The sequence below is a fragment of the Colossoma macropomum genome, unplaced genomic scaffold (assembly GCF_904425465.1).
Source record: "Colossoma macropomum unplaced genomic scaffold, Colossoma_macropomum, whole genome shotgun sequence".
NCBI classification, from domain to species: domain Eukaryota; kingdom Metazoa; phylum Chordata; class Actinopteri; order Characiformes; family Serrasalmidae; genus Colossoma; species Colossoma macropomum.
The window spans coordinates 8830410-8858044 of NW_023494807.1; the positions used below are offsets into that span (position 1 = coordinate 8830410).

The 27635-nt window shown below is 38.6% G+C and overlaps 1 protein-coding gene across 5 annotated transcripts in view; it reads right to left on the bottom strand.

The window, feature by feature from the left end:
* The window catches only part of schip1 (schwannomin interacting protein 1), a 96657-nt gene that overhangs the window by 11894 nt on the left and 57128 nt on the right, over positions 1-27635 (bottom strand). For 4 of the 5 annotated variants that reach the window (XM_036555936.1, XM_036555935.1, XM_036555938.1 and 1 more), the window contains 3 exons: positions 15630-15748; positions 9473-9590; positions 4995-5192 (listed from right to left, as the gene is read on the bottom strand). In XM_036555936.1, coding sequence (XP_036411829.1) covers positions 4995-5192; positions 9473-9590; positions 15630-15748 — 435 coding nt within the window. Of the gene's footprint in view, positions 1-4994; positions 5193-9472; positions 9591-15629; positions 15749-24515; positions 24777-27635 lie in introns of those variants that run through there. The other variant, XM_036555937.1, reaches the window with a different exon arrangement.

Below are 27635 nucleotides of genomic sequence, written 5' to 3' on the forward strand. Positions count from 1 at the left end.
TGTTGGCATCAAATTCAAAATGGGCATATATTTTAAAAAAAAATTATGAAATTTGTCAGTGTCAACGTTTGCTATGTTGTCTTTGTACTATTTTCAATGAAATATAGGGTTTAAATGGTCATTGCATTTTCTTTTGACCTACATTTTCCAACTTTTTTGGAGACAAGGTTACATTACGATTGTCTCTAGGGAATGAAAAACAAGTATAACTTTTTTTTTTTTTACGAAAATCAAGTTACTAGTGCTTGCAAAGCCTTTGGCAAGGAAAAAAGAACGAAACAGCACTTCTTGTCTTTAAAAACTCAAAAAATCTCAAATATAAATATTAAATTATTGGCTGAAATAAATTACTGCCTATCTGAATTTTCAGTCCTCTAAACTCTATGATTTTTCATGTCGGTCAGGCGCTGATGTAGAGGAGTGTGTGCTAAGTTGCATATGTCATTATCAGGACGTGCTGAATCTGAGAATCCATAATCCTTGATGCATTGACAAAACTGATCATGTAAAGGGGGAAAGGCCCTAATAGGTGTGAAAGGGTTCAGCAAAACAAAAGGTCATTTAGGTGAATAAGTCTGTCATTCTGAAGGCTGGATATGAGTTGGCTCTAAAGTGCAGTGCCACACAGAATGCTGTAGTGAGTCTGTTGTGGCAGAGTTTCCGATTTCAGCCTTATTGCTTCCGACAGGTGGACACAAGTCGGTCCCCAAACACGTCATCAAGTGCATTGTGGGTCATAAATAATGCATTCCACCTGCCCTTGCTTTTCTTAGTGCTGAATAAGTAAAGCATTCCACCCAGGTGGCAGGGCACGCTGGGTTAAAAAAAAGGGTCTGGGGAGAATGTGTTCTGGGGAACAGAGGCAGATGTGGTGTGCAGAAGTAACCTGCTAAAAAAGTCATCAGGATTCCAGTATATGACGTTTCCCAAAAGAGTTGGGATGCTGCGCAAAATGTCAATAAAAACAGAATGCAATGAGGTGCAAATCATTTAAACCCTATATTTAACTGAAATTAGTATAAAGACAACATAACAAATGTTAAGACAGAGAAATGTTATAGTTTTTGAAAAATATATGCCCATTTTGATACTGATGCCAGCAACACATTTCAAAAAGGTTAGCTAAACTAACAGGTCAGTAATGTGATAGGGTGTAAAAAGAACATCCCAGAGAGGCTGAGTCTTCAGAAGTAAAGATGGGGAGGGTTCACCACTCTGTGAAAGACTGAGCAGGAAAATAGTGCACCAATTTAAGAATAACATTTCTCAATGTGAAACAGTAAAGAACTTTTGCTTTTCATCATCTACAGTACATAATAACATTAAAAGATTTAGAGAACCTGGAAAAATCTCTGTATGCAAGGGACAAAGCCGAAAACTAAAACTATTGGCTGGCCGTGATCTTCGGGCCCTCAGGCGGCACTGCATTAAAAACAGACAAGATTCTCTAGTTGAAATCACTGCATGGGCTTGGAAACACTTCAGAAAATCACTGTCTGTGAAAACAGTTCATCACTGCATCCACAAATGCAAGTTAAAACTCTACCATGTAAAGAAGAAACCACATATAAACAGGATCCAGTAACGCCACCGCCTTCTCTGGGTCTGAGCTCATTTAACATGAACTGAGGCAAAATGGAAAAGTGTCCTGTGGTCTGACGAATCAAAATTTGAAATCCTGGACACTGTGTCCTCCAGGCCAAAGAGAAGAGGGGCCATCTGGCTTGTTATCAGTGCACAGTTTAAAAGCCAGTATATATACAGGTTTTAGAGCGAACATATGCTGCCATCCAGACAACGTCTTTTTCAGGGAAGGCCTTGCTTATTTTAGCAAGACGAAGCCAAACCACATTCTGCATGTATTACAACAGCATGGCTGTATAGTGAAAGACTCTGGGCGCTAAACTGGCCTGCAGTCCAGACCTGTCACCATTGATAACATTTGGTGCATTATAAAATGAAAAATACGACAAAGTAAACTCTAAACTATTGAGTAGCTGAAATCCTGTATCAAGCAGGAAAGGGAAAACATTTCACTTTCAAAACTACAGCAATTGGTCTCCTCAGTTCACAAACGCTTACGGAGTGCTGTTAAATAAATGGGTGATGCAGCACCGTGGTAAACAGGCACCCCCGTCCCAACTTTTAAAAATATGTTGCTGACATCAAATTCAAAATGGCCACATATTTTTTTTCAAAACACAATAAAATTGCTCAGTATCAACATTTGATACGTTGACTTTGTAATATTTTTAATTAAATATAGGGTTTAAATAATTTTTACATCATTGCATTCTGTTCTGATTTACATTTACATTCCAACTTTTTTAGGAATAAAGGTTATATTACGACTGTCTCTAAGAAATGAAAAACAAATATAGAATTTCTTTTTCAAAAATCAAGTTACTAGTACTTGCAAAGCCTTTGGAGATGATAAAAAAGCCAAAAACAGCACTTCTTGTCTTTTTTTTGCTTTCTTAGTTTGGAACTCTAACCAAAGTAAGAAAAACAAGTCTTACACCTATTACACTCTAGAAGACAATGAATGTAACCATTCTCATATGATATAGTTAGAGTGGCAGTAAATGTAACCAAATGTATACTTATCAGATGAATGCTGAAACTAAATGCTATCCCAAATACACGATTTGTGAAAATCAATCATGTCTTATCAACTGATTCTGAAAGTGAAACAAACATTTCCTCTTCCACAGAAAGCTCATGGATCTAACTCCTCTGTAGCGAATGACAAATTAATATTTTTCCCTTGACCAACCTGCATATTAAAGACCAGTTTCATCAGAAACTCCCAAAGACATCCATTAAAAATCTCCAGGCCCTTACGTATCCAACGCATCATAAAAACGGTGATTGATGCTTTCGCTGACATAAGCGAGGAAGTACTACAGCTGAAAGCAGAAGTGCAAGGCATACTGTGTCACGAATCCTGAAAAGATGAGCTCAGTTTTAGGTCTTTTCCCTCAACCTTTGTGGGATAAGAAGCGAGTGTTCATCACTGACACAACAGAGAAAACAGTATGAAAGAGAAAGCCAAAGACCCAACAGAAACTGCAGGCCTGGCAGAGACAGGAGGCCCAGGTTACAGAAGGAGAATAATGGGTGAGAGGAAAAAGAGGAAACAGTCCTCTTCGCGGTACACATGGTCTGCATTTATCTCACCTCAGTTTTTCTCCCTACTTTATCGCTTTAGCAGGTTTTGATATGTCATGCTGGAGTCACTCTGGTTTTAGTGAGGTCCACTGAGCTTCACAAGGCCAGCATAAAAACAATGCGGTATGAAACTTTATCCAGACTAAAAACCTGCTGCATGTCATAAACATATATATATATATATATATATATATATATATATGTATATATATATATGTATATATATATATATATATATATATATATATGTATATATATATATATATATGTTTTTGACATAATTTGAAAATACCAATTACCCTTTACATCGTATGTAAATTTCATGATGAATGGACCCCAAATGACTTGGGGGAAAAAGTCTGGTTCCATTGACCTACATTAAAAGTAAAGTAGATTTTTTCCTTCTCCTGTAAAGTTACCATTTTGGAGATATGAGGTTTTCTTCTGACAACAGCGATATATATATATATATATATATATATGACATGATTGCACCAAATTCTGTCTGTGTGCCTCAGCAGAAATCTAGATTCATCAGACCAGACTATGTTTTTTCTTCCAGTCTTCAACTGTCCAGTGTTGGTGAGCCTGTGCCCACTGCAGCCTCAGCTTTCTGTTCCTTGCTGACAGAAGTGGAACCTGACATGGTCTTCTGCTGTTGTAGCCCATCCACCTCAGCATGCAAAGTATTGTGCATTCTGAGATGCTGACAATAGTGGTTATTTGAGTTACTGCAGCCTTTCCTTCAGCTCAAACCAGTCTGGCCATTCTCTGCTGACCTTTCCCAACAAGGTGCATCTGTCCGCAGTTACAGAAACGCTCAAACATTTTTTCACCATTTTGATGGTTGATATGAACATTACCTAAAGCTGCTGGCCATGTCTGCATGAGTTTATGCACTACTGCCACATAATTGGCTGAACAGATAATTGTCTACCTACTTAAATGTAATAATATGTCCCATATGTATTACTTATATGTAAGTACCTATATAAAATAGTAAGTACATAAGTATCAATATGTAATAAGATCTGTTTCTAAACCTAAACCTAACCATAATATCAGTTAAAAAAAATTAAAAGTTTTTCCAAGATATGAGATTTTGTGACAACAGCGACAATATATACACACATACATACATACATATACTATTTTTCCAAGTTATTTTGGACCACTTCTGTTGGTCTGCTAATTAGGAAAATTTGACACACCGTAAAGGGTAACTGCCTTTTTCAAAATATATATGAGATATGAGGTTTTGCCCCGACAGCAACGATATGTAAGTACCTAAATGTAGTAATATGCTCCACAGGTATTTTATATATCATCACTGTTGGTAATATAACCTTGTAGCTCCAAAGCTTTTCAGGAGAAAGGAAGATGTTCTTAGCTTGTAATGGAGGTTACTAAAACATGATTTTATTACTGAGATCATTTCTATTACATTCATCATTACATTTACAAGCATTGTAAAAGGGCAGCTGATATTTTCAAAATCTGTCAAAAATTGGAGATGAAAGGTTTTGTTCCAACACTGACAATATATATGTAACTACTGATATGTAATGATAATATGTTCCATATGCATTGTAGAGATGCAAGTATCTGTATATTATAATTTTCTAACCCTAAAGATTTCTTTCCAAACCTAAAATCTAACCTCAGTACAACCAAGGCATAGTTTCACCCTTTCAGTTTTAAAAATGAAAAACTGAGTACTTTACAAAGTCTGGAGAGTTTTGGTGGTTCTGATATTGTAGGTTAGCTCTGTTTTTCCTATGCAGTATGTATGAAAGCACACAGGCTTGCACAGACACACTCACCAGGTCTGCCACAGGAGACTTCTTGCGGTTCTGTTTCTCCACTTCCACTTGCATCTTGGCCATGGGTTTGGCCATGGCCAGCGCCAGCTTAGCCTCTGCCTGCAGCTTCTTCTGCCTGCTGAGGAAGTCCATGTCCTCCAGAGACTCAGAATCATCCTCCGTGGTGTCACGGTCTGAGTACGAGGAACTCTGCTTGCTCTGCAAGACATGATAAAGTGAGAGGATGCAAGGAATTAGAGCATGTGTGGGGGGATTGACGGATAAACACAATGACTCACTGAGAAAAGATGAAAGAGGCCAGTTCAGAGAAGGAGGAGAAAAAACAGACGACTATCCTATGACAATGTAAAGTGAAATAAAGTCCCTGCTAAGAAGCATAAGCAATTAAAAACTTGTCACAAGATTGTCTGATTCATACATGGGACATATCGATAAAATTACAATGCGCTGAAATTATTCATGAGCGGTCTGAGTGTCAGTATGCACGTCTGAAGGTCAGGTGACGAGACAGGAACAAGATGAGACAGATGGCACTGAGCAGTTTTTAGCCAAAATCCCTCTCTTTCACTCCCTCTCTCTCCTAAAGCTGTCAGGAAGCTCGGGGGTCCAGTGATCCGTGTCTGTCACCGGCTATGCTGAATAATCAGATCTCATTTGCTTTGCCTGTTGAGGTCAACCATCCAGAAAATGGCCATCAAGCACCATTCTTGTCCCACAAGTTGTGGTAAAAGGAAAAAGACTGCCTGCTCAACTCGCAACTCCAGCAGGCCTGACTGATCTGAGATCTCTACAGATTCCCTTAACCTAGGGTTTGGACGAACTACCGGTACCTGTATTCATAATTAAGGCTCTATTAAGCCTTAAAGGTCAAGAATTACTGCTTTTGTTCCGCTACACTAAATAAAATAGATAAAAATAATAAATATAGAGGACGAGGTGATGTTTATTCTGTTCTGGGATGCTGCAAAGACAGCTGTGTGCCAAACTTAAAAAAGGTGGTTATCAAGGGTTCTTTAGTAAAGGCAGTGGTTCTTTACAGAACATGAACACTGAAAGAACCATTTGCATGCATAAAGGGCTGTTTGCAAGGTGAACACATACAGTGTGTTGTATATGGTTCTATGTAGAACCATTTTGAAAATAGTTCTATATAGCACCAAAAAGGTTCTTCTATTGTTCCAAGCTTGATATCCTAACAGTATCACAACCCATTTTGGTGGTATATAGAACCACATACAACAAGTTCTCCATTAATCTCAGGAACCATTTCACTCTGCAAAGGAGTTCTTTGAGTGTTCATGGTTCTACACTGAACCACTGTCTTTACTAAAGAGCCTTTGATGAACCTCCTTTTTTAAAACTGTAGTCATAAAATCACAGACTTGCCAGCTCTTCATGTGCTAATGCTAATTTCCATAAGCCAGTCAATAAGAATCCCTATATAATGTTAGCATTAAGCTAACAATTCTGTCCATTCAAGTTTTTCAGCACACTCTGCCTTAAACATGGACAATTAAAGGCTGAAACAGACATTAGACAATTTCTTTGCTTAGAGTTTTACAGTCTGTATTATTGAATTAGCCACTAATTCACAAACTACAGTTTGGTGCTTGTTGTGTTCAGCCATCGATGTCTCACAGCGCTCAAATGTTTAACCTGTTCAGAGCCGAATTATGCTCCAACAAATAATGATGATCTGGCTCTATTCTGATTCTAAAGAGCGATAAATGATGATAAATCAGATGTTAATATTTGTTTATAATTGCTTCTGTATTGAGCGAATTGGTTCTGTAGAGCAGCACTGGTAGTACTGTGTAATAATTTTAGGAGGTAATCCTTCAGACTTTACATATTCAATTACATAGTGAGTTACACAGTGATTTACATTTACATTCAAATTACATCTTGGACCAGCTTTGAATCTGCATTTCTGACTTTTTTCTGCTTGTTTCAAAGTCAAAAATGACAAAAACATGGCAAATAAAAGGATAAAAGATATTTTATAAAGTCTTGCGGACACATGATCAGAATCAGCACATTTTTACTTTGGACACATGAACGAACAGATGATTATTTTGATTTTGGTAGATAATTATTTGATTTGGCACATCATTTGATTTAAAATTTATTATTATTATCAATATTATACAACAATGTAACAGCCATTTGGCAATAGGCCAAGCTCAGTATCTGCACTTTCTTCCCGCTTATTTCAACAATTGACAATAATTAACTAATTAACATAGAACTATGCTTTGGTCATTACCAAAACTTATACGTTTCTCTGAAGTGTTTAGAGTTTCATTCTTATGCAAGGCTAAGGGTGAAGTCACATCCCCCTCGTGGTGGGAATGTGCTCGTGACCACAGGTTTTCCGTAGGTTTTTCCTTGTAATATGGCTGAAAATATATTTCAATAACCACCACTTCTATTTTAAGTAAAATTGGGCAAAAAATCACATGATTAAGAAACCTAAGTCCGTCTCCGTCTGCCACACAGCGACAGACATTACAGTAACTTAGCCAAAACATCTGATGGGAAGTTTTGGGTTCACAACCACATCACAAAGCAGGGGCATTCTGGTTCAGGCTGTTTCTGTCGAGACACCTTTCATTATGAGAAGTGAAGTGAACTGAATTAAGACACAAGTATCTATACTGGCCAACATGCTGCTCATGGCTATAATGAACAAACAGGTGTTTGATTCTCACTGGAATTCTTAGGCTTTGTTCACACAGCAGGTAAAAGTGGCCCAAATCCGATCTTTTTCTTCATATGTGACACAGATGTGTGTCAGTGTGAACTGACAAACACACTGAATCTGACATTTTCAATTCCGAGTTGAGACGGTTTCATATGTGGTACTGAAATCTGATACGTATCCAATCTGCGGATCAGCCAGATCAGCATTCACGCGACTTTTACGTCAATCCAGCTCAACATTCATCATCGTTTCGCACTGCTGAGACCTCATAAATATTTGGGCTGATGTTTCTGTACAAAAAATTAGAACAGACTTATCACAACCGCTCTGTGTTCGAAGAGATTTTGAAAGAAATGGTTGAACATGGCCGTAGGAGAAAATGGCTGCAGCATTGAAGAAAAGTCTGAAAACAAAAATAATCTGAGGATGCAAACCAAAGAAGTGGCCCTTTTACAGCGAGTTCGAACACATTCTGGGTGATGAGCCCAGCTGTCAGCCATTAGGACTACATGATGGCTCCTGTGATGCTGGTGAAGACGAAACTGAACCCTCCGGGAGTGACTGGCATTCGTTGGCGGTCGTGATTGTTTACCTCTGGATGAGCCACGTGAAGCAACGTGACACATTGTTCTTTTGCTCATGTGGGTCAGTTTAGGAGCTGATCTGTTCAGACTGATGTCGCATACAGATTACAAATAAAAGATATTGTAAAGAGCCAAATAAAAAAAAATAAAATTTTGGTGAGAAAATCAGATTTGGGCCACTTTTACCTGCTGTGTAAATGTAGCCAAATAAAGCTTTTAACTGTAGCTTTAAATTATTAGCAGTTAACCGTTTTGGATGGGTCCTTGATTTAAGGCTAGAGAGATAATGAATAATCACTGACTACTGATTCATGGTTGAAAAATAATTGCCAATTTTTTTTTCCTTGCAGTATTTATTTTTTTGAACGACTGTACTTGGCAAAAATCAGACACTACCCTTCATTCAGTTAATTTCCAGTCAAAATGCCCGTTAAGTACAAAGTATTCATTTTTCAGGATTAGATTAGATATAAGACAAAGCACTGGAGTGAAAAAGTTAAAGGAAAATAACAAGTGAAAAAAACGAGTTTCCAAAATTGGAGTTGAAAACGTTAAAAGCTACAGCGCAAATGGAGCTCCTAACAACCACCTGGAAGACCTGGTGGATCAGCAAAACTGCCCCCATCAGATAAACAGCACTTAAAGCTTTCATCTTTGAGAGAGAGGAGAAAATCAAGCTGCAGCTGCTTCAGATCTGAAAACATCCACAGGTGTTTCTGTCCATCCTTCCACTGTGAGAAGACGACTCAGCGCCATGGGTCTGAAAGGATGTGTAGCTGTCACGAAGAACCTCACTGAGAAAAGGAGACGGACACACCAAACAAAAAAGCTGAACAATGGACTGACCACCCCAGAGTCCAGACCTCAGCACCACTGAATGTGTTTGATTACTTCAGAAAATGATCAACCAGCTTCTAAGACTGAACGTTGGTGGTGTGTCTGCAGATTTCTTTGTAAACCTGAAAGCGAATATCCTGAAATTTTCTGTTAAATGTAAAACTTTTTCTTATGCTTTCTTGTCTTTACTGGCCATTTTAATGGAAATGAAATAAATTAAAAGTGGTCTCTGACTTGTGCACAGTACCGTACGCCTGCCTGTCACTGCCTTTCTTAGATAATTATGGTTCTACTTGATTGATTGACTGGGTGATATACTTATAGCCTCTGTGTATTTGCGTGTGCGTGTTTACCATCGGGGACAGAGGTGTGTCCAGGCTGGTCTCTGTCTTGCTGTCATCTGCATCGCTGTCTTTGTCACTCCCGCTGTCATTGACGAAGCAGATCTGCAGGTTCATGCCACTCTGTAGCCTGCAGAACACACAGACACAGACAGGTAAACACACAGACATACAGATCTCAGATCAGTTCATTTGCAGATGTTGCTCATGCTGACAGTAAGTCATGCTTTAATGAGTGACCTGAGTAAATGTTTCCTACTAGTCATAGTGTGTTCTCTCTGCTCGTCGTTTCCTGCTTAGGCAGGAAGTAAGGGGTTCACTGGCACCCCCAGAAAGTGTAGGACGTCAGATGTGATGGAGCAATGAGCAACTCTGCCATCATGGGAACTGTTCTTGTGGCCAGCCACTGGACACTCGATGAGATCCACCTAGTAGTGGGCAGTATGGCCAGTAATTTATGTCACGGTATGATTAAGATTTCTGTTGGTTTCTGTACATACAAAGATGATATATGAGGTAAACCGAGATGGTGCATGACTATTCAAATCAATGGGGCCAGAAGGGGTTCAGTTCCTGTGGGTTTAAGTCTTACACCAACCGCTCTGCCCCGTCTGTCTCCAGGGCAACAGCAGTGGCTTGTGCAGAAAGACTGGGCAGCTGTCTGAATAAACCCAGGACAAAACTTAAAACTAAAAAGTTTTTTCTTAAAATCAGCGCATTGGAAAATTAGCTTTAGGGGGGATGGGGCCTCGAGTCTCTGTTGCCTGCCTAAAGGGAAATGAGTCCCCCCTTCCCACTCGCCAAAACCATGTGACTGCGTTTCCGGAAATATTTTGACATAGCGCCTCTCACTTCATGTTTCCTGTAAGGTATATATCATGGTATAAGGATCACTAAACACATCAGTTTAATTGTTAAATTGCAGTTCCACAGTAATAAAACTATTGAAAAAAACAATTAAGTACTCATCAAGTACTAAATCACTGCTGTCGGAACAAAACCTTTACAGGAGAAGGAAAAAACATACTTTTACACTTTTAATGGAAGTCCATGGAACCAGACTTTTTTCCCCAAGTCATTTTGGGCTGTTTCTTTTGGTCCATTCATCATGAAGTTTACACACAATGTAAAGAGCAACAGGTGTTCTCAAATCATGTCAAAAACTGAAAAACGACAAAAATGGAGATACAAGATTTTGTTCCGATAACAGTGATAAATTAAAATGGTTTATGTTATGATTTATTTAAACCCAAAGCATTAATAGAGATAGTAATAAGCTAAATATATACAAAATCATCATTTTAAAGCCCGTGTCAAACACAAGGCCTGCGGGCCAAGTCAGGCCCGTGACACAGTCCTGTTTGGCCCATGAAATTATTTTAATTTTTCTATTCTTATGAGCCTGGTTCACCCTGAGATGCATTACAGTCCCCAGCATGCACTGAAACATAGTGTGTGTTCTGACGCCCAACAACAATCCGTGGGTCAGCGGTTACACAAAAAGAACAAATGCCTGGTGTCTAGTTAAAGCAAATAGGCAATTTAAAAAATACGTAATTTATTTTTATTTAGAAATATTTTATGCATATTTTGCTGTTGCAGTTCTGGCATATTTTGAATAAACAATGGCTGGTTCAGGTCATGGCAAAATGTTAAGTAAAAGTTAAATAAAAACAAGCTGGCCCACAGATTTGCCGAGATTATGGCCCGTTTAGTGGTTCAGTTTGACACCCCTGATTTATAGGGTGCTTGCTATTGGGAGGTATCTGTCCCAAACCATATAATAAAATATTCATAAATTATTATACATTTTTTTTCACCAAAAAAATATTTTTGTCAAAATAAAACTTACGTTTTTTCCAATGTTTATTTTTAATTTAATTTCTTTTAAAGTGAAAGTTGAAAGATTTAGATTTTTCATGAGTTTTTCATGTGACTACCGAAAAACAGAGTTTTAGTCTGTGGGAGGAGCCTTATTTTAGCCCATACATTTTAGAGCAGGAAGTGATACTGCATCCCTGTCCCACATGGTGAGCCGTTAGATCTCATTGTTTTGAAGTAAATGTGTCCCAAAGTCTGAATATCAGTGTTCTATTGACTCATTAGTCTGTGTACTTTCTCCCTCCTTCTGAGGTGAAACAGAGTGTTCGAATAGAATACCGAGACCACGAACGTTTTGGTCGACACCGGATAGCAAACAATAACAGAAGAGCAATGTGAGCAGAGAATAAGGTTTGACCATCAGTATAAGATACAGAAAAGAGGAAAAGCAGGAGAAGCAATGGGCATCATCAGGAGGGTCAGTTCATGCAGGTGAGGTTTGCACAGCGTTGCGTACAGCAGGAAGCTTTATGGTGGTCAAACTGGTTTAAAAATCCATAAAAATAAAAAATGTTCTGTAATTCTCATTTTTAAAAGACGAGAAAAGAAGAAAACGGTCCAATCAAATCAAGAGAGTAGCAGCGCTCACATAAAATAAGCTCATTATTAATGCTGTACTACTAATATACTTTAGCCCTCTCTTACGATAAACATCACAGATACTCAGAACAGCATAATGTAATATATTCCAATAACGATAACCACGGTAACACTGCTCAGTCCTGCTGGAGCGCATGCCAGCCTGCTCTGTGGTGCCAATCAGTTAATTACTGTGTTCTACATGTGGGTTCAGATCTACTACTGATGGTGGTAACTGATATGCATCGTGAAGGTCTGCGGCTCACACACTTCATGTGAAATGGATATGACTTGCTTCTGTGGAATCGTGCAGCCCCCACTCAGACAGCTGAGGTGTGTAAATATCTATATTTATAGAAATATATGACTGTGCGAGTAGCTTCTCTTTTGGGAAGAGGGTGTGAGCGGGATGTACAGACAGAGGGGAAGTCCTCCTGTTTGTTCTTCGAGAGACTCTTGACTCTGAAAGTACTTCCTTTTCTGTGTACCACAAACACACTTGTTTTTGTACGATGTATATATATATATATATATACATATATATATATATATATATATATTATTTTGTGTACATTGTGTGAAAGTTTCATGACAATTCGACCAATAGAAATTATTAATAATTATTTATAATAAATTAATAACATATTGTTATATCTGTGCATTAACTTCCACTGAAAGTAATGAATGTTTTTCCTTTTTAAGTTTATATTATATTCAATATATATTAATAAATGTTAATCTAATTATTCTATTATGTATTGTCATATTGTTGCTGCTGGAAGAAAACTTTGTATATACATACATATGTGTACAGATATAAATATATACATACATATATGTGTGTGTTAATGTTATTTATATAGTGTATACACACATATATGGGTATGTGTGTATATATATATATATATATATATATATATATATATATATATATATATATATGCACTAAATTCCACTGAAAGTTAAGAATGTTTTTCCTTTTGAAGTTTTGTCCCAACGGTCATGATATGCATTACATTCTTGTAAGTATCTACAATATTACATTTCTATAAGCATCTAAACAATGTGGTCCTTTTTTTAATTTCATTTTAATTCAGTGTGTTATGATTATTATTTTTGTTAGTAGTAGTAGTAGTAGTAGTATTACTTTTATTATTATAATTATTATTATTAGCATAAACCGAACCTCAAGCTTGGAAAAAGCTTCCAGTTAAAAAAAAAGTTAGTAAGTTCTTGTGAAATGAACTTTTCAAAGTCAGGAGCATATTTTTTTGCCTGGTTTTCATATAATGTCAGTGTATAAACATGTATAAACACACACACACACACACACACACACACACACACACACCATAAGGTTTCAAAGCACACGCTGAAATAACCAGAACTACACTACAGGCCTCTTCCCTCATTTTCACTGTCTCATGTGATTAAACACAGAAGCTGGAATGAGACACCGTTTAAGAAAAAACCCAATAAGAGTGCAGCACTCAGCTCGCTACAGTTAAAGTCCCCAGATGGGACACCAGCGCGTGACTTACAGGAAAACGCTGTGTGCTGCGAGCTGCTTGTAAAACCAGATCAGAATTCACGCTAGAAAGTGACCAGAACTCATTTCACTTGTGTGACTCAGCTGAGTAATACTGCGGCGAGTGAGTTGAGAATGAAATCAGTGACAGTAATTTCACATTCACTCAGTTTAGCCCCGTCCTAATGAGATCAATTCACTGAGACCAACTTAAAAAATGAGAAAAACACTTTCTCACGGTGTTACAGACAGATGCACGTACAGACACTGGTGAAAGTGCTCTGAATTTACATGAATTCAGTACCTTACAACACAAGCCTTTCAGTTTATTTATTGATCACTGAGTTGATGACAGTATAGGAGGGTTTTTTTAATTATTAAATGAACTGAACTTCCAAGAACTGCTCTTAGATGAACGAGGACGAAATTACTGTCAGTGATTTCATTCTTAATGATCGCCACACTGCAACATTACCACGTGAACAAATACATGACATCAACACAGTGATTGCCAAGTGAACCGAAAGACAACATTGTGCTGTTTTATGCCAGTTAGTTCCGATTTTGCAACGTGATAATGGCACTCTGACCGAATCTCTGTAACCTAGCAACAAGTTGTTAAAAACAGTAATGGTCACAAAAATTTTGATTAATTATAAGTAAAAATGCTGCAAAATCGAATTATAATGTCTAAGCTCTGTAAAGCCTGAGTAGACTGATAAATCAATGTGATGTTCAGTTATTAATCTCAGTGTTACTAAGTTTTTTTAAAGGCATGATCAAATTAATAATCTCCTCATTAGTGTGGTTATGAGTGACAAGTTTAGCATCTGTGTTGTAGTGGACTCCTGTGCTGGGAATAGTCGTGGACTGAAGGTTAGAGAACCAGCCTTGTGACCGGAAGGTTGCCGGTTCGATCCCCTGAGCCGACAGTATGTGACTGAAGTGCCCTTGAGCAAGACACCTAACCCCCAACTGCTCTCTGTGCTGCGGATAGGGCTGCCCACCGCTCCGGGCAAGTGTGCTCACTGCCCTGTTGTGTGTGTGTTCACTAGTGTGTATGAGGTGTTACACTGCATGGATGGGTTAAATGCGGAGGTGAAATTTCCCTATTGTGGGACTAACAAGGGTCACTTAACAAAATAAATACATGAAGAAAACTAAAACTGCCACCCAGTGCCGTGAAAAAAGTTTTTCCCATGTATTTTACCAAGATGTTTTCTTAATGTATTGTAAATATATTCTGAATATATTACTTTACTATGTATTGTAATTGAATATGTCACTAAATACATTTGCTACAGTGTATTCAATATTCAGGCAACACTACTTTTTCAAAGTATTTTTGCTCAACCCTGTACATCACAATATGCTTTTCTGGCTATATCAATGAGTAAGTACAGGGGAATTTCACAAAATTTCTGCATAATTCAGTGGGTAAAATGTAAACAGTCATTTAGAGTGGTTTGGTGCTAAATGCTCCGTTCTAGCGAAACTTATCGAGTCAGAACTGTTTACAGAGGTGGCGACAGGAACCAGAGGTTTTGATAATCACTCTGCAAATACAACCATTTTATTTACCATCCAAAACCACCAGTGAACCGACATGTGTCATCTGAGCTTTATATGGAATGTTGATGGTGAAGTAATGATAAATCAGAAAAAAATGTACGTTTCAGGCCAAAAATCGTCTTACAACTATGTAAGACATCAGGCAGTGAATTCATAACCATTTCATGTAATAACTTTCTGTGAGGGAGCTTTTAGAGGTGGACGTCTGGTTCCTATCACCACCACTGTGAACAATTCTGACTGTCTAAGTTTCTCTAGAACAGAGCGTTTCACACCAAACCACTCTGAATGACTCTGTTTACATCTTAATCCTTTGATTCTGAGGACATTTGGAATAACTGGTCGAATTACCCTGAACAACTATATTTCATTACAAAGAGAGCATCAGCAGTCCTGATTGACTTGATTTAGTTCAATGCAATGTGTGAAACACTGACTAAAAATCATTCGTATGTATTCACAGTTTTTGATTGTCTTTTTTTAAAATGCTGATATTTATGATTCAGATATCATAACGCATCCCTAATATTTTATTAATGTAGAAAAGACGCACACGTGAACCAAGTGAATCCAAAGCAACACTTTTTTTGAGTTTGCTGACACTCTTACCGTGAGGACAGGCTGGGTTTGCCGCTCTTGCTGCAGCTGGTATAGATGCCAGGCCCATCGTCAAAGAAACTGCCCAGGGCCAGCTTCTGTCTGATGGACTCTCGCTCATTCTTTTGGGCCTGAGGGAGACACACAGAGGGAGAGAGGGAATTTAATAAACTGTGTATGCTTTAGGAGTCCAGCAGATGGCACCATTGAGTCATTAAGCAGGAGCTGTATTAAAGGAAAGGCTGAGTCAATAATGATAATGTTGGTAGCAATGAAAGTGGAGGCTAAATGGTGATGAATGGCCCCACAATTTGATTTGTTTTTAGGAAATTATTAAAAGCATGATGGATTCTCAAATCTCACCATGATTTACTGTGCACAATTCATTTCTTTTAAAATACAATGAAGACACAAATGCGACTGAAGGAACTAGTCATATAGTAGAAATACGGACCATAAAAACAACACACCATGGTTTTTGGATCAGTTTCATGTATGAAAAGAATGAGAAAATTATAATATTCCAATATCGGAGCAGCAGAATATCTACAGACTGAAGCTTCACAATGAATCGTTGCTTTTTTACACCCATACAACACCTCATAACGGCTTCAGACACATGAACGAAGGACAGCATACAGTCCTATTAGGTCAAAACTGCCGACCAGTTCTTAAAGAGTTGATACCGGAAATTAAACTACATACAGTCCACATATGGAAACTGACGAGAGGACAAAGGACCAGAACCTTTGACACCAGAAAACAGGAATGGTGCTTTGTTTATTGGCCATCAGTCTCATATCAAAGGTATCTGCTCAAGAGTGGTCAAGTCTCTGATCATTTTTTACTCTTCCAGATGAGGAAAAATTCACCAAGCACTATAATATCACCAATAAATGCACCAGAATGTAAACTAGAATGGTATGTTGATGTGTCAATAGCTATTTTCAAAATTATCACTTCGTAAAGAGGTTGCAATGGTGACATTAGCTAGTTAAACTAACATTATAAGCAACTATGCTAATAATATGAGGTTTTGCTTATGTTTTCTCACTCAAATATAAGGTTTGCTTGGTTCTACATATGATTCCAAGTAAATGGAGACATTTTTGTGAAAGTGTGAGATCACATCAGTGCAGGATATTGTTTCATATCAGCAAATATGTTAAGCTAGCTAACAAAGAAGGTGGCTAATTAGCCAAACTGGATGCTCTAGAGCAGCATAAAATGACCAAAAAGACATTTAAACCATTAACTGTGGTTATATTGGTTCCAGCTGTCTCAATTAACGAGAACCAGAACCATGAGTTTTGTTATTTCCCGTTTGGGTCAATTCCTTTTTTTAAAAAGTGCAGTGGAAAAACATGCTATGCTGCAAAAATGGTCTGATTTGAACTGTTGAACTGTTATTGTGGATTTACAAAAACAACACATTTCCATATATCCCATCTGTCCTGCAGCACTTTAGCTCCGCCCACTCACACTGAAATTCTACCAGCATTTCGAATGTTCCTGCTAAACTTGAAAGGACTACAGTGGATTTGTATGGAAAATGCTGAGCAGTTCGGACTGTAACAGCAGACTTGACTGCAGTGGACACTTTAGAGGGCACTCATGTCCATGTAGGAGAGATATTTGATTAACTGCACAGTTGAGTACGTATTGATCCATGCCATATTGTGTAGTAACAGATATGATTAGCTCTGTATGTAAGTGATCCAGTAGCTGGACACAGGGGAGGGAGAGAGAGAGAGAGAGAGAGCGAGAAACAGAAAGCCTGAAGGTTTTTCATTATCGCACACATGAAAGCTGAGCCTCCCGGATGCCTCTGCTATCATTACTTTTCCTTCTCGGAAAACATGCTGTTCAAATAACTTTCTGTCGAGCTCTGCGATCCACAGAGCGTCTGTGTTATTTGTCCTATTTGTGAAGTAAAATTTAACCTGCAACTGTCAGTGGAGCTGCTGTGTGGTTGAGCACAGAGAGCGAGTTCAGAAAGAACCCACAGCAAAGTGGAGCTGACGACTGATGGCACTGATGCTGCTGTATACAAGCTATAAGTCGCCAATGTGTCAATATTTTTTTTGATTGTGACAAATTGTGTTGTTCTGATGAACAATATCATTAAAGAGAGCATAACTGGACCAGATTAATTACTTCTAGTGCAGCACAGTATTTGAAAAGCAGAATAAAAGTCACTGTATCCACAGATTTAAATAGCAGTTTTTCAATCTGGCCACGAAGCCCTGCTGGTTTCATCCTATATAAATAAAAATAATGCGTGGCTACGACTTAGTAAGGCGTGGGAGTGAGATAATTAAGTCCTGGCCACAACTTGCTGAGTCATGGGAATGAGATCCGAATGTGCAGCCACTACTTATTAAGGCGTGGGAGTAAGATAATTAAGCCTTGACCACAGCTTAATACCGCATGATCTTGTTCCCATGTCTTACTAAGTCAAGCCCACGACTTAATTATCTTGTTTCCATGCCTTACTAAGTTGTGGCCACATGTTAGGATCTTGTTCCCATGCATTAATATGATGTGGTTACATTATTATTATTTATATGATATGTCTTCAGCAAGGCAGCAGTAAGTTACCATTCTAATATTTACAATACTGTTTGTATCATTAATGCTATGAATGCAAAGTATTGTCCGATACTGTGATACTGTGATATATTCACAAAATATCGTGCTTTTGAAATGAATCATCATCATGTTGAATAAAACATTACATCAACACAGTCATTCCAGTTTACTGACTGATGATAATCATGTTGTAGATGCATTAGGTTGCATTTTTACAGAAATTATGTACACATTTGAATCAAGTTTCATTTTTCAGTTTAAGTATATTTTAATAAACTTCTTTGAACAGCTTTTCTCCATTTGGCAAAAGCTTGATTTGCCAATTTGCTCACTGGTGACGCCCATATGCGCCAACGCCTGCTATTCTCTCAGTGCCAGACTGAACCCGGTCAGTGAAGTGAAAGAGAAAGCTCATGCAATGCGGGACAGCAGCGGAGGAGAGAGGGAACAGAGAATGAATGAGAGAGAAAGTCAGTTATCGATATCATAAATATCGCAAATAAATCACTGATAATTACCAAGTTTTTATACATATGATACGCAATGGGTTCCAAAAGAGATCACACTGAAAATGTGGGATTTTTTCCTTTTAAATCTGAAAATAAACAACAGAAAGATGCAGAATTTTGGAAAAATGAACCAAAAAAATGTATGCATCTAAAACATGGAAGAAATATTATGGATTCTGCATAGGCTGCTATTCAAATTGAAGACAATTCATGACATTGACAATGTTTAAAAAACGGCCTTTGTATAAAAAAAAAAGTCAGATTTTTTCTTTCTTTTTCAGACTTATTCTTTCCATTGAAGCTCATATTCATGCTGATTATATAATTTGTAATGAACAATTTCGTATTAAAATAGAAATGAATGCAAAATAGAAGCATTTTCACCAGCGAATTTAGACCTTTGGTCCCACTGTATATTACATAGGACTGAGTTTCTGCTGTTTGGGTTGTTAAGAAGTGTGACAGTTCAATTATGTCAGCAGATATTATCAGTTATTGTAATTTTTAGCCTATTAAAATCAGTATTAGCCACAAACTCCAAATACAGGTCAGGTGCTGGTTATCATACAGGGTAGTGATGGACAGCTTCCAGGTTTAATGATGTCCAAAGATACTTTTTTTATTTTTATAATGACAGTATCTGTGTACAATTAGCATCTTTTTAAAAAGTGATGGTGAAGTAAATGTCCTACTGCGCCCCCCAGCAAAGCACGCAGGGGGTGCCACATGTTCACAGCTATAATCCAAACAGTAATCAGCAGCAGTGCTTGTAAAAATGACTTATTTATTCAAATTGCCGTTGATTTTTGCTCAATAAAAAGTCTATTAATATACTACCTGTGGTGAAACGATGTCAGTGTGCTTTTTAAATATTTTCAGTATATTTTCACAACACTATGATAATACAAAAAAATATGTAGAGATAATGTTGGTCACTGATGTCATGACAGGAAATGTTCATGTCATTTTTTTCAACCTGTGCAGAGCAGCCTCATATAATCCTAGCTCCACACTGTGCGTGCGTATATGTGTGCTGGGATCAGCTCTGCTGCCTGTGCCAGGCGAGGGTGGTGCTTGGCACAGCATGACTCAGCAAAGAGGGTTTGGGAAGGTTTGTGTCGGCGCCAAGAGCGGAGATGGCAAACATGGCAGGATACACACCGGAGGAGATCTCAGACCCAGCATTTCCTCTTAAAATCACACAGACGCACAATGTTGTATCGACAGAGTCCTCACACAAAAGCTGCCCGTTTGAAATCTTTGTGAATGTGGATGCACGAAAACATCCAGGCTTGACGAGCAGCCAGACAGAAGGTGCCGTTCGTCCTGTGCCCAGCAGGGGGCAGCATTTAGCTCTTTACGTTTTTCTAAGCGACTAAACACAAACGGAACTGTGAGTTCTTCCACAGTCAGGTGCAGTGAGCTCGGAGGAATGAGGAGAGGGAGTGATCATAAGAGAGCGTGTGTGGGTTGTTTTGAGTGACAGCTGTGTTTCTGTGACAGCATACAGGCCTGGATGACAAGCGCCAAACACCATGGCACCATATACCAAAGAGTATTGCATGAGTATTGAATATACTAGTATTGTTCTGTTTTGCTGCAATATAGAAAAACACACTGGTGATTCAAAAACGCAAAAAAGTCTAGTTAAAAGCAGTCGGAGCAGTTTGGTGCAAATGTGGTGTCATCATACAGACAGGAATATACAACATTTTTACATTAGATTTATTCTCATATAGGATAATCCACCCGCATAAGGAAAGAGAAAGTCAAAGGAAGATAGGTGAACACACAGGAGTTTCCAAAACTGGAGCTCAAGAAATTATTAAAAGCTAAGAGCTAAAATGGGACCCCTAGCAACCACCTGGAAGACCTCACCTGCAAGCAGGCAGCCTAGAGGCTAATTTGTATAAACAGTACATGATTATTATCTATCTACACTAAAAAAGGATGCAATCTGTAATTCCTCTTACTAATTTTGTTTGTTTTATATTTTAATCTTGTCATATGAAGCATTAGATATCAAGACGATATGGTAATAGGTGCTAGCCTTGAATATAGACTATAGCCCATAACCCACCCCCTACTTATCAGAATAAATTTGTACCCCTGCTCAGAATTTTACTTTGAGTGCATGCCATATAAAACCAAAGCAAACGTTAGCCTGCCAGTTACATCCTAACATCGCTATCTCTTCTAAGCGGGCAGCCTGGCCAGCTATAGCTGTTTTTCTCGCATCTCCAGCAGGAAAAGTGGAATAATTTCTTGTAAAATGTCTCTCAACGTTCGACTTTTTATGAGGCTGAAGTCGCTTCTCATTCACCAGCTTCTTGTTCGAATTTTCCCGTTCCACCTTAAATGGTGCCTGAGGCACCAGAATGTAACTGCTGCACCATTTAACGAATGAGAATCTGACTTCAGCTTCACGACTTTTTAGTGTTTGACAGTTTCTTGTTGCAGATTAAACTGTGTGAGACTGTTATCTGTGTTGCTATGGTGATATCATTTAATTTTTACCTAGAAATCTAATTCTGCTGTGGAGCCACAACAGAGCAGTAAAAGGGCTGCATGCAGCTCAGGAGCCACATGTTGCCGACCCCTGAGTTAGACCAATCAGAAGGAACCAAACACCCATGTGCTGTGACATCACAAACACACCTTACCAGTAGTCTGGTGCACTATGCTCAGGGATCAAGCCTTCAGCCAGCTGGAGATGTGAAATGGGACCACAATTTAAATCACAGTCACAACTCTGTTCAGAAAAATCACAATTGGACGTCCTTCCCAAATCAGGTTGGAGGGCTCATTTGCATAGAATCATCTATGATGTCAGTTATGCAAAGGCTAATATCGTGATAACGATTAACAAATGATGTATTGTGTAGGCCTAATTTAGTCGAATCAGAGAAACTGTGGAGTGACACAGCGCCTCGGCAGGAGTGGGTCTGCAACAAGTTCAGGAGTTTCCATCCTCTTACTGAGCACACATACACACACACAGCACCTGTGGGACAGCTGTGTGTTGGGGACACACAAACAGCATTACAGCCTTCACCGTAAAAACATCACAGGGTGAGACAAACGACACCGACATGTCAACACACACCTCAACACCCACACACACCTCCTTATACTGAATCAACATCCATTCAAGTCAAGGCAAATCAGCGCTGTTAACATAAAGAACACTGTAAAGCCATTCGGTCACTGTGTGTTTATCAACTGTCCTTCCGCTGACCCCCTCACATCTGACACCTGTTCAATCAAAGTGCCCTATTCTTATTCAAATCTCACTTTAGCAAGGCTACAACAGGTTGCAACAGCTTTCTGGGCTGTTCAGTGAAGTTTCAGAATGTACCATTCATTTTCCAAGCAATACATTTCATATATAGACAGTGAACTGCAAAAACAGCAGATTTTGAATGATTTTTACAAATGACTCTTTGTGATGTCACAACAATGAACATGAATGAACGTATCAGCCCATTCAGCTTACAGCAGTTAATTCCTGCTCCTTCACACTGAAGTCATAAGCAGTGTTTCAGCAGTTTTTTGCAGCAGGAGCCAATCAGAGCAGAGCTCATTTAAATATGTATAGGTCTTACAGGTACAGTATCACAGCTTGGGATGAAAAGAGTTTTTTTTAGGACTCCTTTTGGTGTTAAACCACACGAATGTCATAAATGGACCTCAAGAAATAAAAAATACCAGTAAAGTGTGGGCTAAGTGGCCTTTAACATTACTGATAGAAGATCTCTCCTCTATCTCTCCATTTTGCTTCTCACTTTCCAGTAAGAACAATGCAGGCTTTGAGCATGTGGAGGGGGGTTGTTGCTATCGGAGATCTCGCCCCCCGCTCGGCTCGGCCGGATCGGACAGGAGCATCCTGTTCATCTGCGGACCTTCCAGTCCCGTGAGTGAATTTTTAGCTCAGTGTTGACAGCCTGAGTGTGTAAATAGTGTGTAGGGTATATACTGAGGGATAGAGATCATATTTTATCATATTATAAGTCTCAGCATGTGATTGTGTATCACATTGTGCGCATGTAGCATTCAAAAACGTTTGGAATCACTGTTTTCAATGATATACAGTTATATGCAAATGTTTGAATACCGTCAATCAATATGCATGTTTTGTAGAAGTGAAAATAAGCTAACAAATCCTCTACAGGGAACCAAAATATTTTTCATGCAAAATATTGCAAAGCATTAAACATTTTTCTGCAGATTGATGTGCACAGTTTCTATTTATTTGCTGAATTTAACATGTGAAAAAATAAAACTAAATACAAATAGTGACACATCTTGTTTTATTTTGTTCTAAATTCAGCAAATAAACAAAACGTATGTTGTTTGACTGGGGGTGCCCAAACTTTAAAACACAACTATAAAGACAATGTATTTGCATGTAAATGTGTAAAATGACTCTAACATGACGCTAGAACTTTACAATTCCTAGATTTCTGGTTAATTAGTACTTTCATCAACACTTCTATAACAAAGGGGAATTCCACTGATATTTCAAAGTTTCTGTATTTTGTCTTAGAGTGATGAGAAGCCTGAGCTCAGAAGCGATACAGAAGAGGAAATGCTCCAGCCTTCTTACTTTCTTTCTTCTCCATAGCTGCTCTGATAGAGCTGTGACCTTTGATCTCTGTATGTGTGTGTGTGTGTGTGTGTGTTCTGTATGGGTGACTGGGGCAGGTTTGGACTTGACTGCAGAGAGAAGGTCTTTATATAGACTTAAAAAGCAACTCATATATATATATATATATACATATATATGTGTGTGTGTGTGTGTGTGTGTGTCAATTTTGGCCATCTCTTTTGGTCCATGCATCACCACTAATTTTGCAACAAACCCACTAAAAAACAAGAAAGTAAAAATAAGTTTTTCACTCTCAAATATAGTATTCTCTGCTACTTGTACAATTTCGATTCATTTGCTAAATTCAACATATTCGAAAAAATTAAATATAATATGCAATTTGTAACTTTTTTAAAGGCCACATTTATGTTTTATTTTTTCTTATGTGTTAAATTCAGTAAATAAACAGTAATTGTGCATGGAAATCTGCAGACATGTGTTCTCTGTAGAGGATGTGCTCACGTATTTTCACTTCTCAGCAACAAAAACAAATAATTTGACCAGAGGCGCCCAAACTTTTGACTCTAATAGCAGTCAGTAGTCAGAGCAGGAACTCCTGCTTACTGAAAACTAACTAAAATGAAGTTTTTTAACAGACAGCACAGGTCAAACAGTGTATTTGTTGGTTATTGGTTAATTGGTTAATCACTTTCATCCCTATAATGTCTATAACATACATATATGTTATCGTATACTAACACACAGACTGGAGAGCACAGTATTTAGACATTACATGTACACACACACACGCACACAATAGGCACAATAAGCTACTGCTAAGTAGTACAATATGTTTTCCTGCTGGGAGCTGTGAGGAAACCTTTACTCATTGCTGCTCAGGAAAGAGGCTCTTCACTCCACCTTTAACTTCCAGACCCTCCACTCAGCCCTCAGCGGTGAGCGACTCCACTCACAGCTCTAAACTCTCAGCCTAAAGCAGACATTTGGGACATAGCCGTTTACGTTCTGCTGCAGAGGAGTAAATCTAATGAGGGCCCGGGTCAGACGGCGTAATGAATTTTAGAGTGACAGCAATTCTGAGCTCTGATGATCAAACTTCATTTTGCAAACCTGAACGTTTTAAAAATGCTGCACATCATAAAGACCAGATGAGAACTTCCACACATGACTCTGACCCCTTTCCATTACCTCCTTGTAGTCATCCATAACATAGAGGGATGAAGCTCTGCAGATGACATCATCAATTCCAGCATAGTCCATGTTGCTAATGTCTCTCTCTCTTTCTCTCTCTCTCTCTCTCTCCTTCACAGCTCGGCCTGGCTTCAGTACTCAGTACTGCTGCAGTTTAGTTAATCCTGGACCTGCTGTAAGTTTCAGCGCAGGACTAAAGTGGACACTGGACTCCATGGCTCAGTGTTAGTGCCTCTGTTCCTGCAGACTAAAGACTGACCCCCCACCCCTCCCCACCCCCCATCACCTCCAAGCCTGACCACTTCCCAAACAGGGCGGTCACTCCAGGACAGAGAGAGAGAGAGAGAGAGAGAGAGAGATAAGAAAGAGAGGCTGACAGATAGAGGGAAAAGAGAACAAGAGGAAGAAAGGAAAAAAGAGAAGGAGAAAGTTGAAATAAAAACTGAGAGAAAAGCAGAAAATAAAGAAAGAGAGGAAGGGTAAAAAGAAAAGAAAGAGTGGAACAAAAACAGAACAGAGTAAAAAGGAAAGAAAGAAGAGAGAGGAAGAGAGAGAGAAGAAAGAAAGAGAGAAATACATAGAAAGAGAAAAGAAAAAGAGAAAGATAGAGGGAGAAAGAGAGGAAGACAGAGTAAAAGACAAAAAGAGAAAGAAAGGAAAAAAGAGAATGAGAAAGTTGAAAGAAAAACAGAAAGAAAAGAAAATAAAGAAAGAAAAGAAAGAGAGGAACAAAAAACAGAAAAGAGTAAAAAAGAAAGAGAAGAGAGAGGAAGAGAGAAAAAGAAAGAAAGAAAGAAAGAAAGAAATGAGAGAGAGAGAGAGAGAGAGAGAGAGAGAGAGAGAGAGAGAGAATGAGCGAGCTAGCTGAGGTGTCTCTTTCCAAACAAGCTGTGAGGGGCAGCTGTCCTCAAATCAGGAGTGTGAGAACGGAAAACACACACACACACACACTCAACCCCCCCCCATCTCTCTTTGTCTTAACTTTCCTACCTCATGTTCTCCTTATATAGACAACTCTCCCGAGCTGATCTACGCCCGGCTGCCCTCACTCAGCACTCAGTACCCACTCAAACCAACCTGCGTGAGGAACTAGGGGTCCGTTTTTATCTTGGCTGGGTAAAAATAGTTCCACCGTCATCAAAAATCGCAGTCATCTGCCCAGAACCACAGAGCTAAATGAGGAGAAAGAGAACACAAATACATTTCGCTCTGCTAATCTCTGCCAACCAGTCAGGTGGTCCACACCTCTGCAGGGTCTGCCTCACCAAGCTGGACTTCTTACTAAGCTAACTGCCCACTTCTAACCCTGGATTTTATGCCTCATGTTCAAGATTTCAGATCTTAAAGAGCTCTTGGACTAATCACTGGCTTGCTAATGCTCTTGTGGCTGAATGCAGTCAAATCCTCACAGCAATGTTCCAACTTCTAGAGTAAAGCCTTCCCAGAAGAGTAGAGGCTGTTACTGCAGCACAAACTCACTATTAATTCCTTTCATTTCAGAAAAAAACATCTGATGTTTTTCATGTAAGTTGATGACACATTTACAATGTAGAAACTGGGCCTGGATCCAACAGGAAAACCATTACAGAGATGATGATATGATATGGTATCATCACCTATCCCTAATGATTATGCACATGCATTTCTATTTGTCTGTAGTTTTTCAGCGTAAAATTACAACACAAGCCATATCTGCCATAAGTTTGGGCCTGAAAACCATGACCTCACCTTCTCACTTCCTGTTCTGCGCTAATTCCAGGCTTGATGTCATGCAGTTAAGTCCCAGTATGGGTATTACTGTACACTGGAGTACTGAACTGTCTAGACTTCTGTGACCAAACATGCTGATGACTGATATAATAAACTCAATAAACTTTAACAAAAGCAAATACACGTAAAACAGCATCAGCAGAGCTTCTATAGCACCATACTTACACCTGATAGACAGACAGATAGACAGACAGATAGACAGACAGACAGATAGATACACCTGTAATTATCATTTTAAAAAAATCCCCAAAAAAGGAAACAAAGAAATCATTAATGATTCTCTTCACATGTGTGAGCAGACACTCACGCACACACTGACCTGACCTTGGGGTGGGGGGGGAGGGGGTGTCGAACAGTGAGCAAATAAAGGTCCTACACACACATCATCATCATCATCTTAGGTAGACAGAGACACAGAGGACAATAGAGGACAATGAGACCAGAGAACAAAGAGGAGATAACCACAGCAGACAGGTAGGACTTCTACATCAGGACACGCAGAGCACAGCACTGACAAAATACAGGGATGGAACCATATATGAAAAAAACGAGACTGCATATAGCAGCCAATAGTTACAGTGGTGGTGATAGGAACCAGGGGTCGCCATGACTACAACACTAACATAGACATTTTATTTACTATCCAAAACCACCAGTGAACCTACATGTGTCTTCATGTTTATATGGAATGTTGATGATGGTAAAATAGTGGAAAATCTAAAATATTAATAAGTTTTCTTTGGGACTATTTTACCTCATAACACCCTGCATGTAAAACCATAAAACAATGTCTCAGACATCAGGCAGTGAATTCATAACCATTTCATGTAATAATGTTCTGTGAGGGAGCTTTTAGAGGTGGACTTTAGAGGTGGTTCCTATCACCACTGCTGAACAATTCTGACCCACTAGAATGGAGCTTTTCACACCAAACCATTCTGAACGCCTCTGTTCACATTTTAACCACTTAATTACGCGTAAATCTTGGAAAATCGGTGGTACACATAGCTGTACAGAGAAAAAGCTCAGAGACAAGTAACCTTCAGTCTCGCAATATGAAACAGCCTGAATTCCCTCTGAAGTGCCCACAAAACAGTTTATATACACACATATATACACTCGTTTGCAAATGTTTGGTCAATTTACATGTTTTGTTGATTTTCTAAGTGACAATAAATGCAGAAAACACAATGAAATATAGCATTTACACACATTTTAAATACAATTTGTATTTATTTGCTTACTTTAACATATGGGAAAAACCAAAACCATAACTTGTGCACAGGCCACGTGTTAAGTTTTATTTTTTTCCCCCAATATGTTAAAATCAACAAATAAACAGTAACT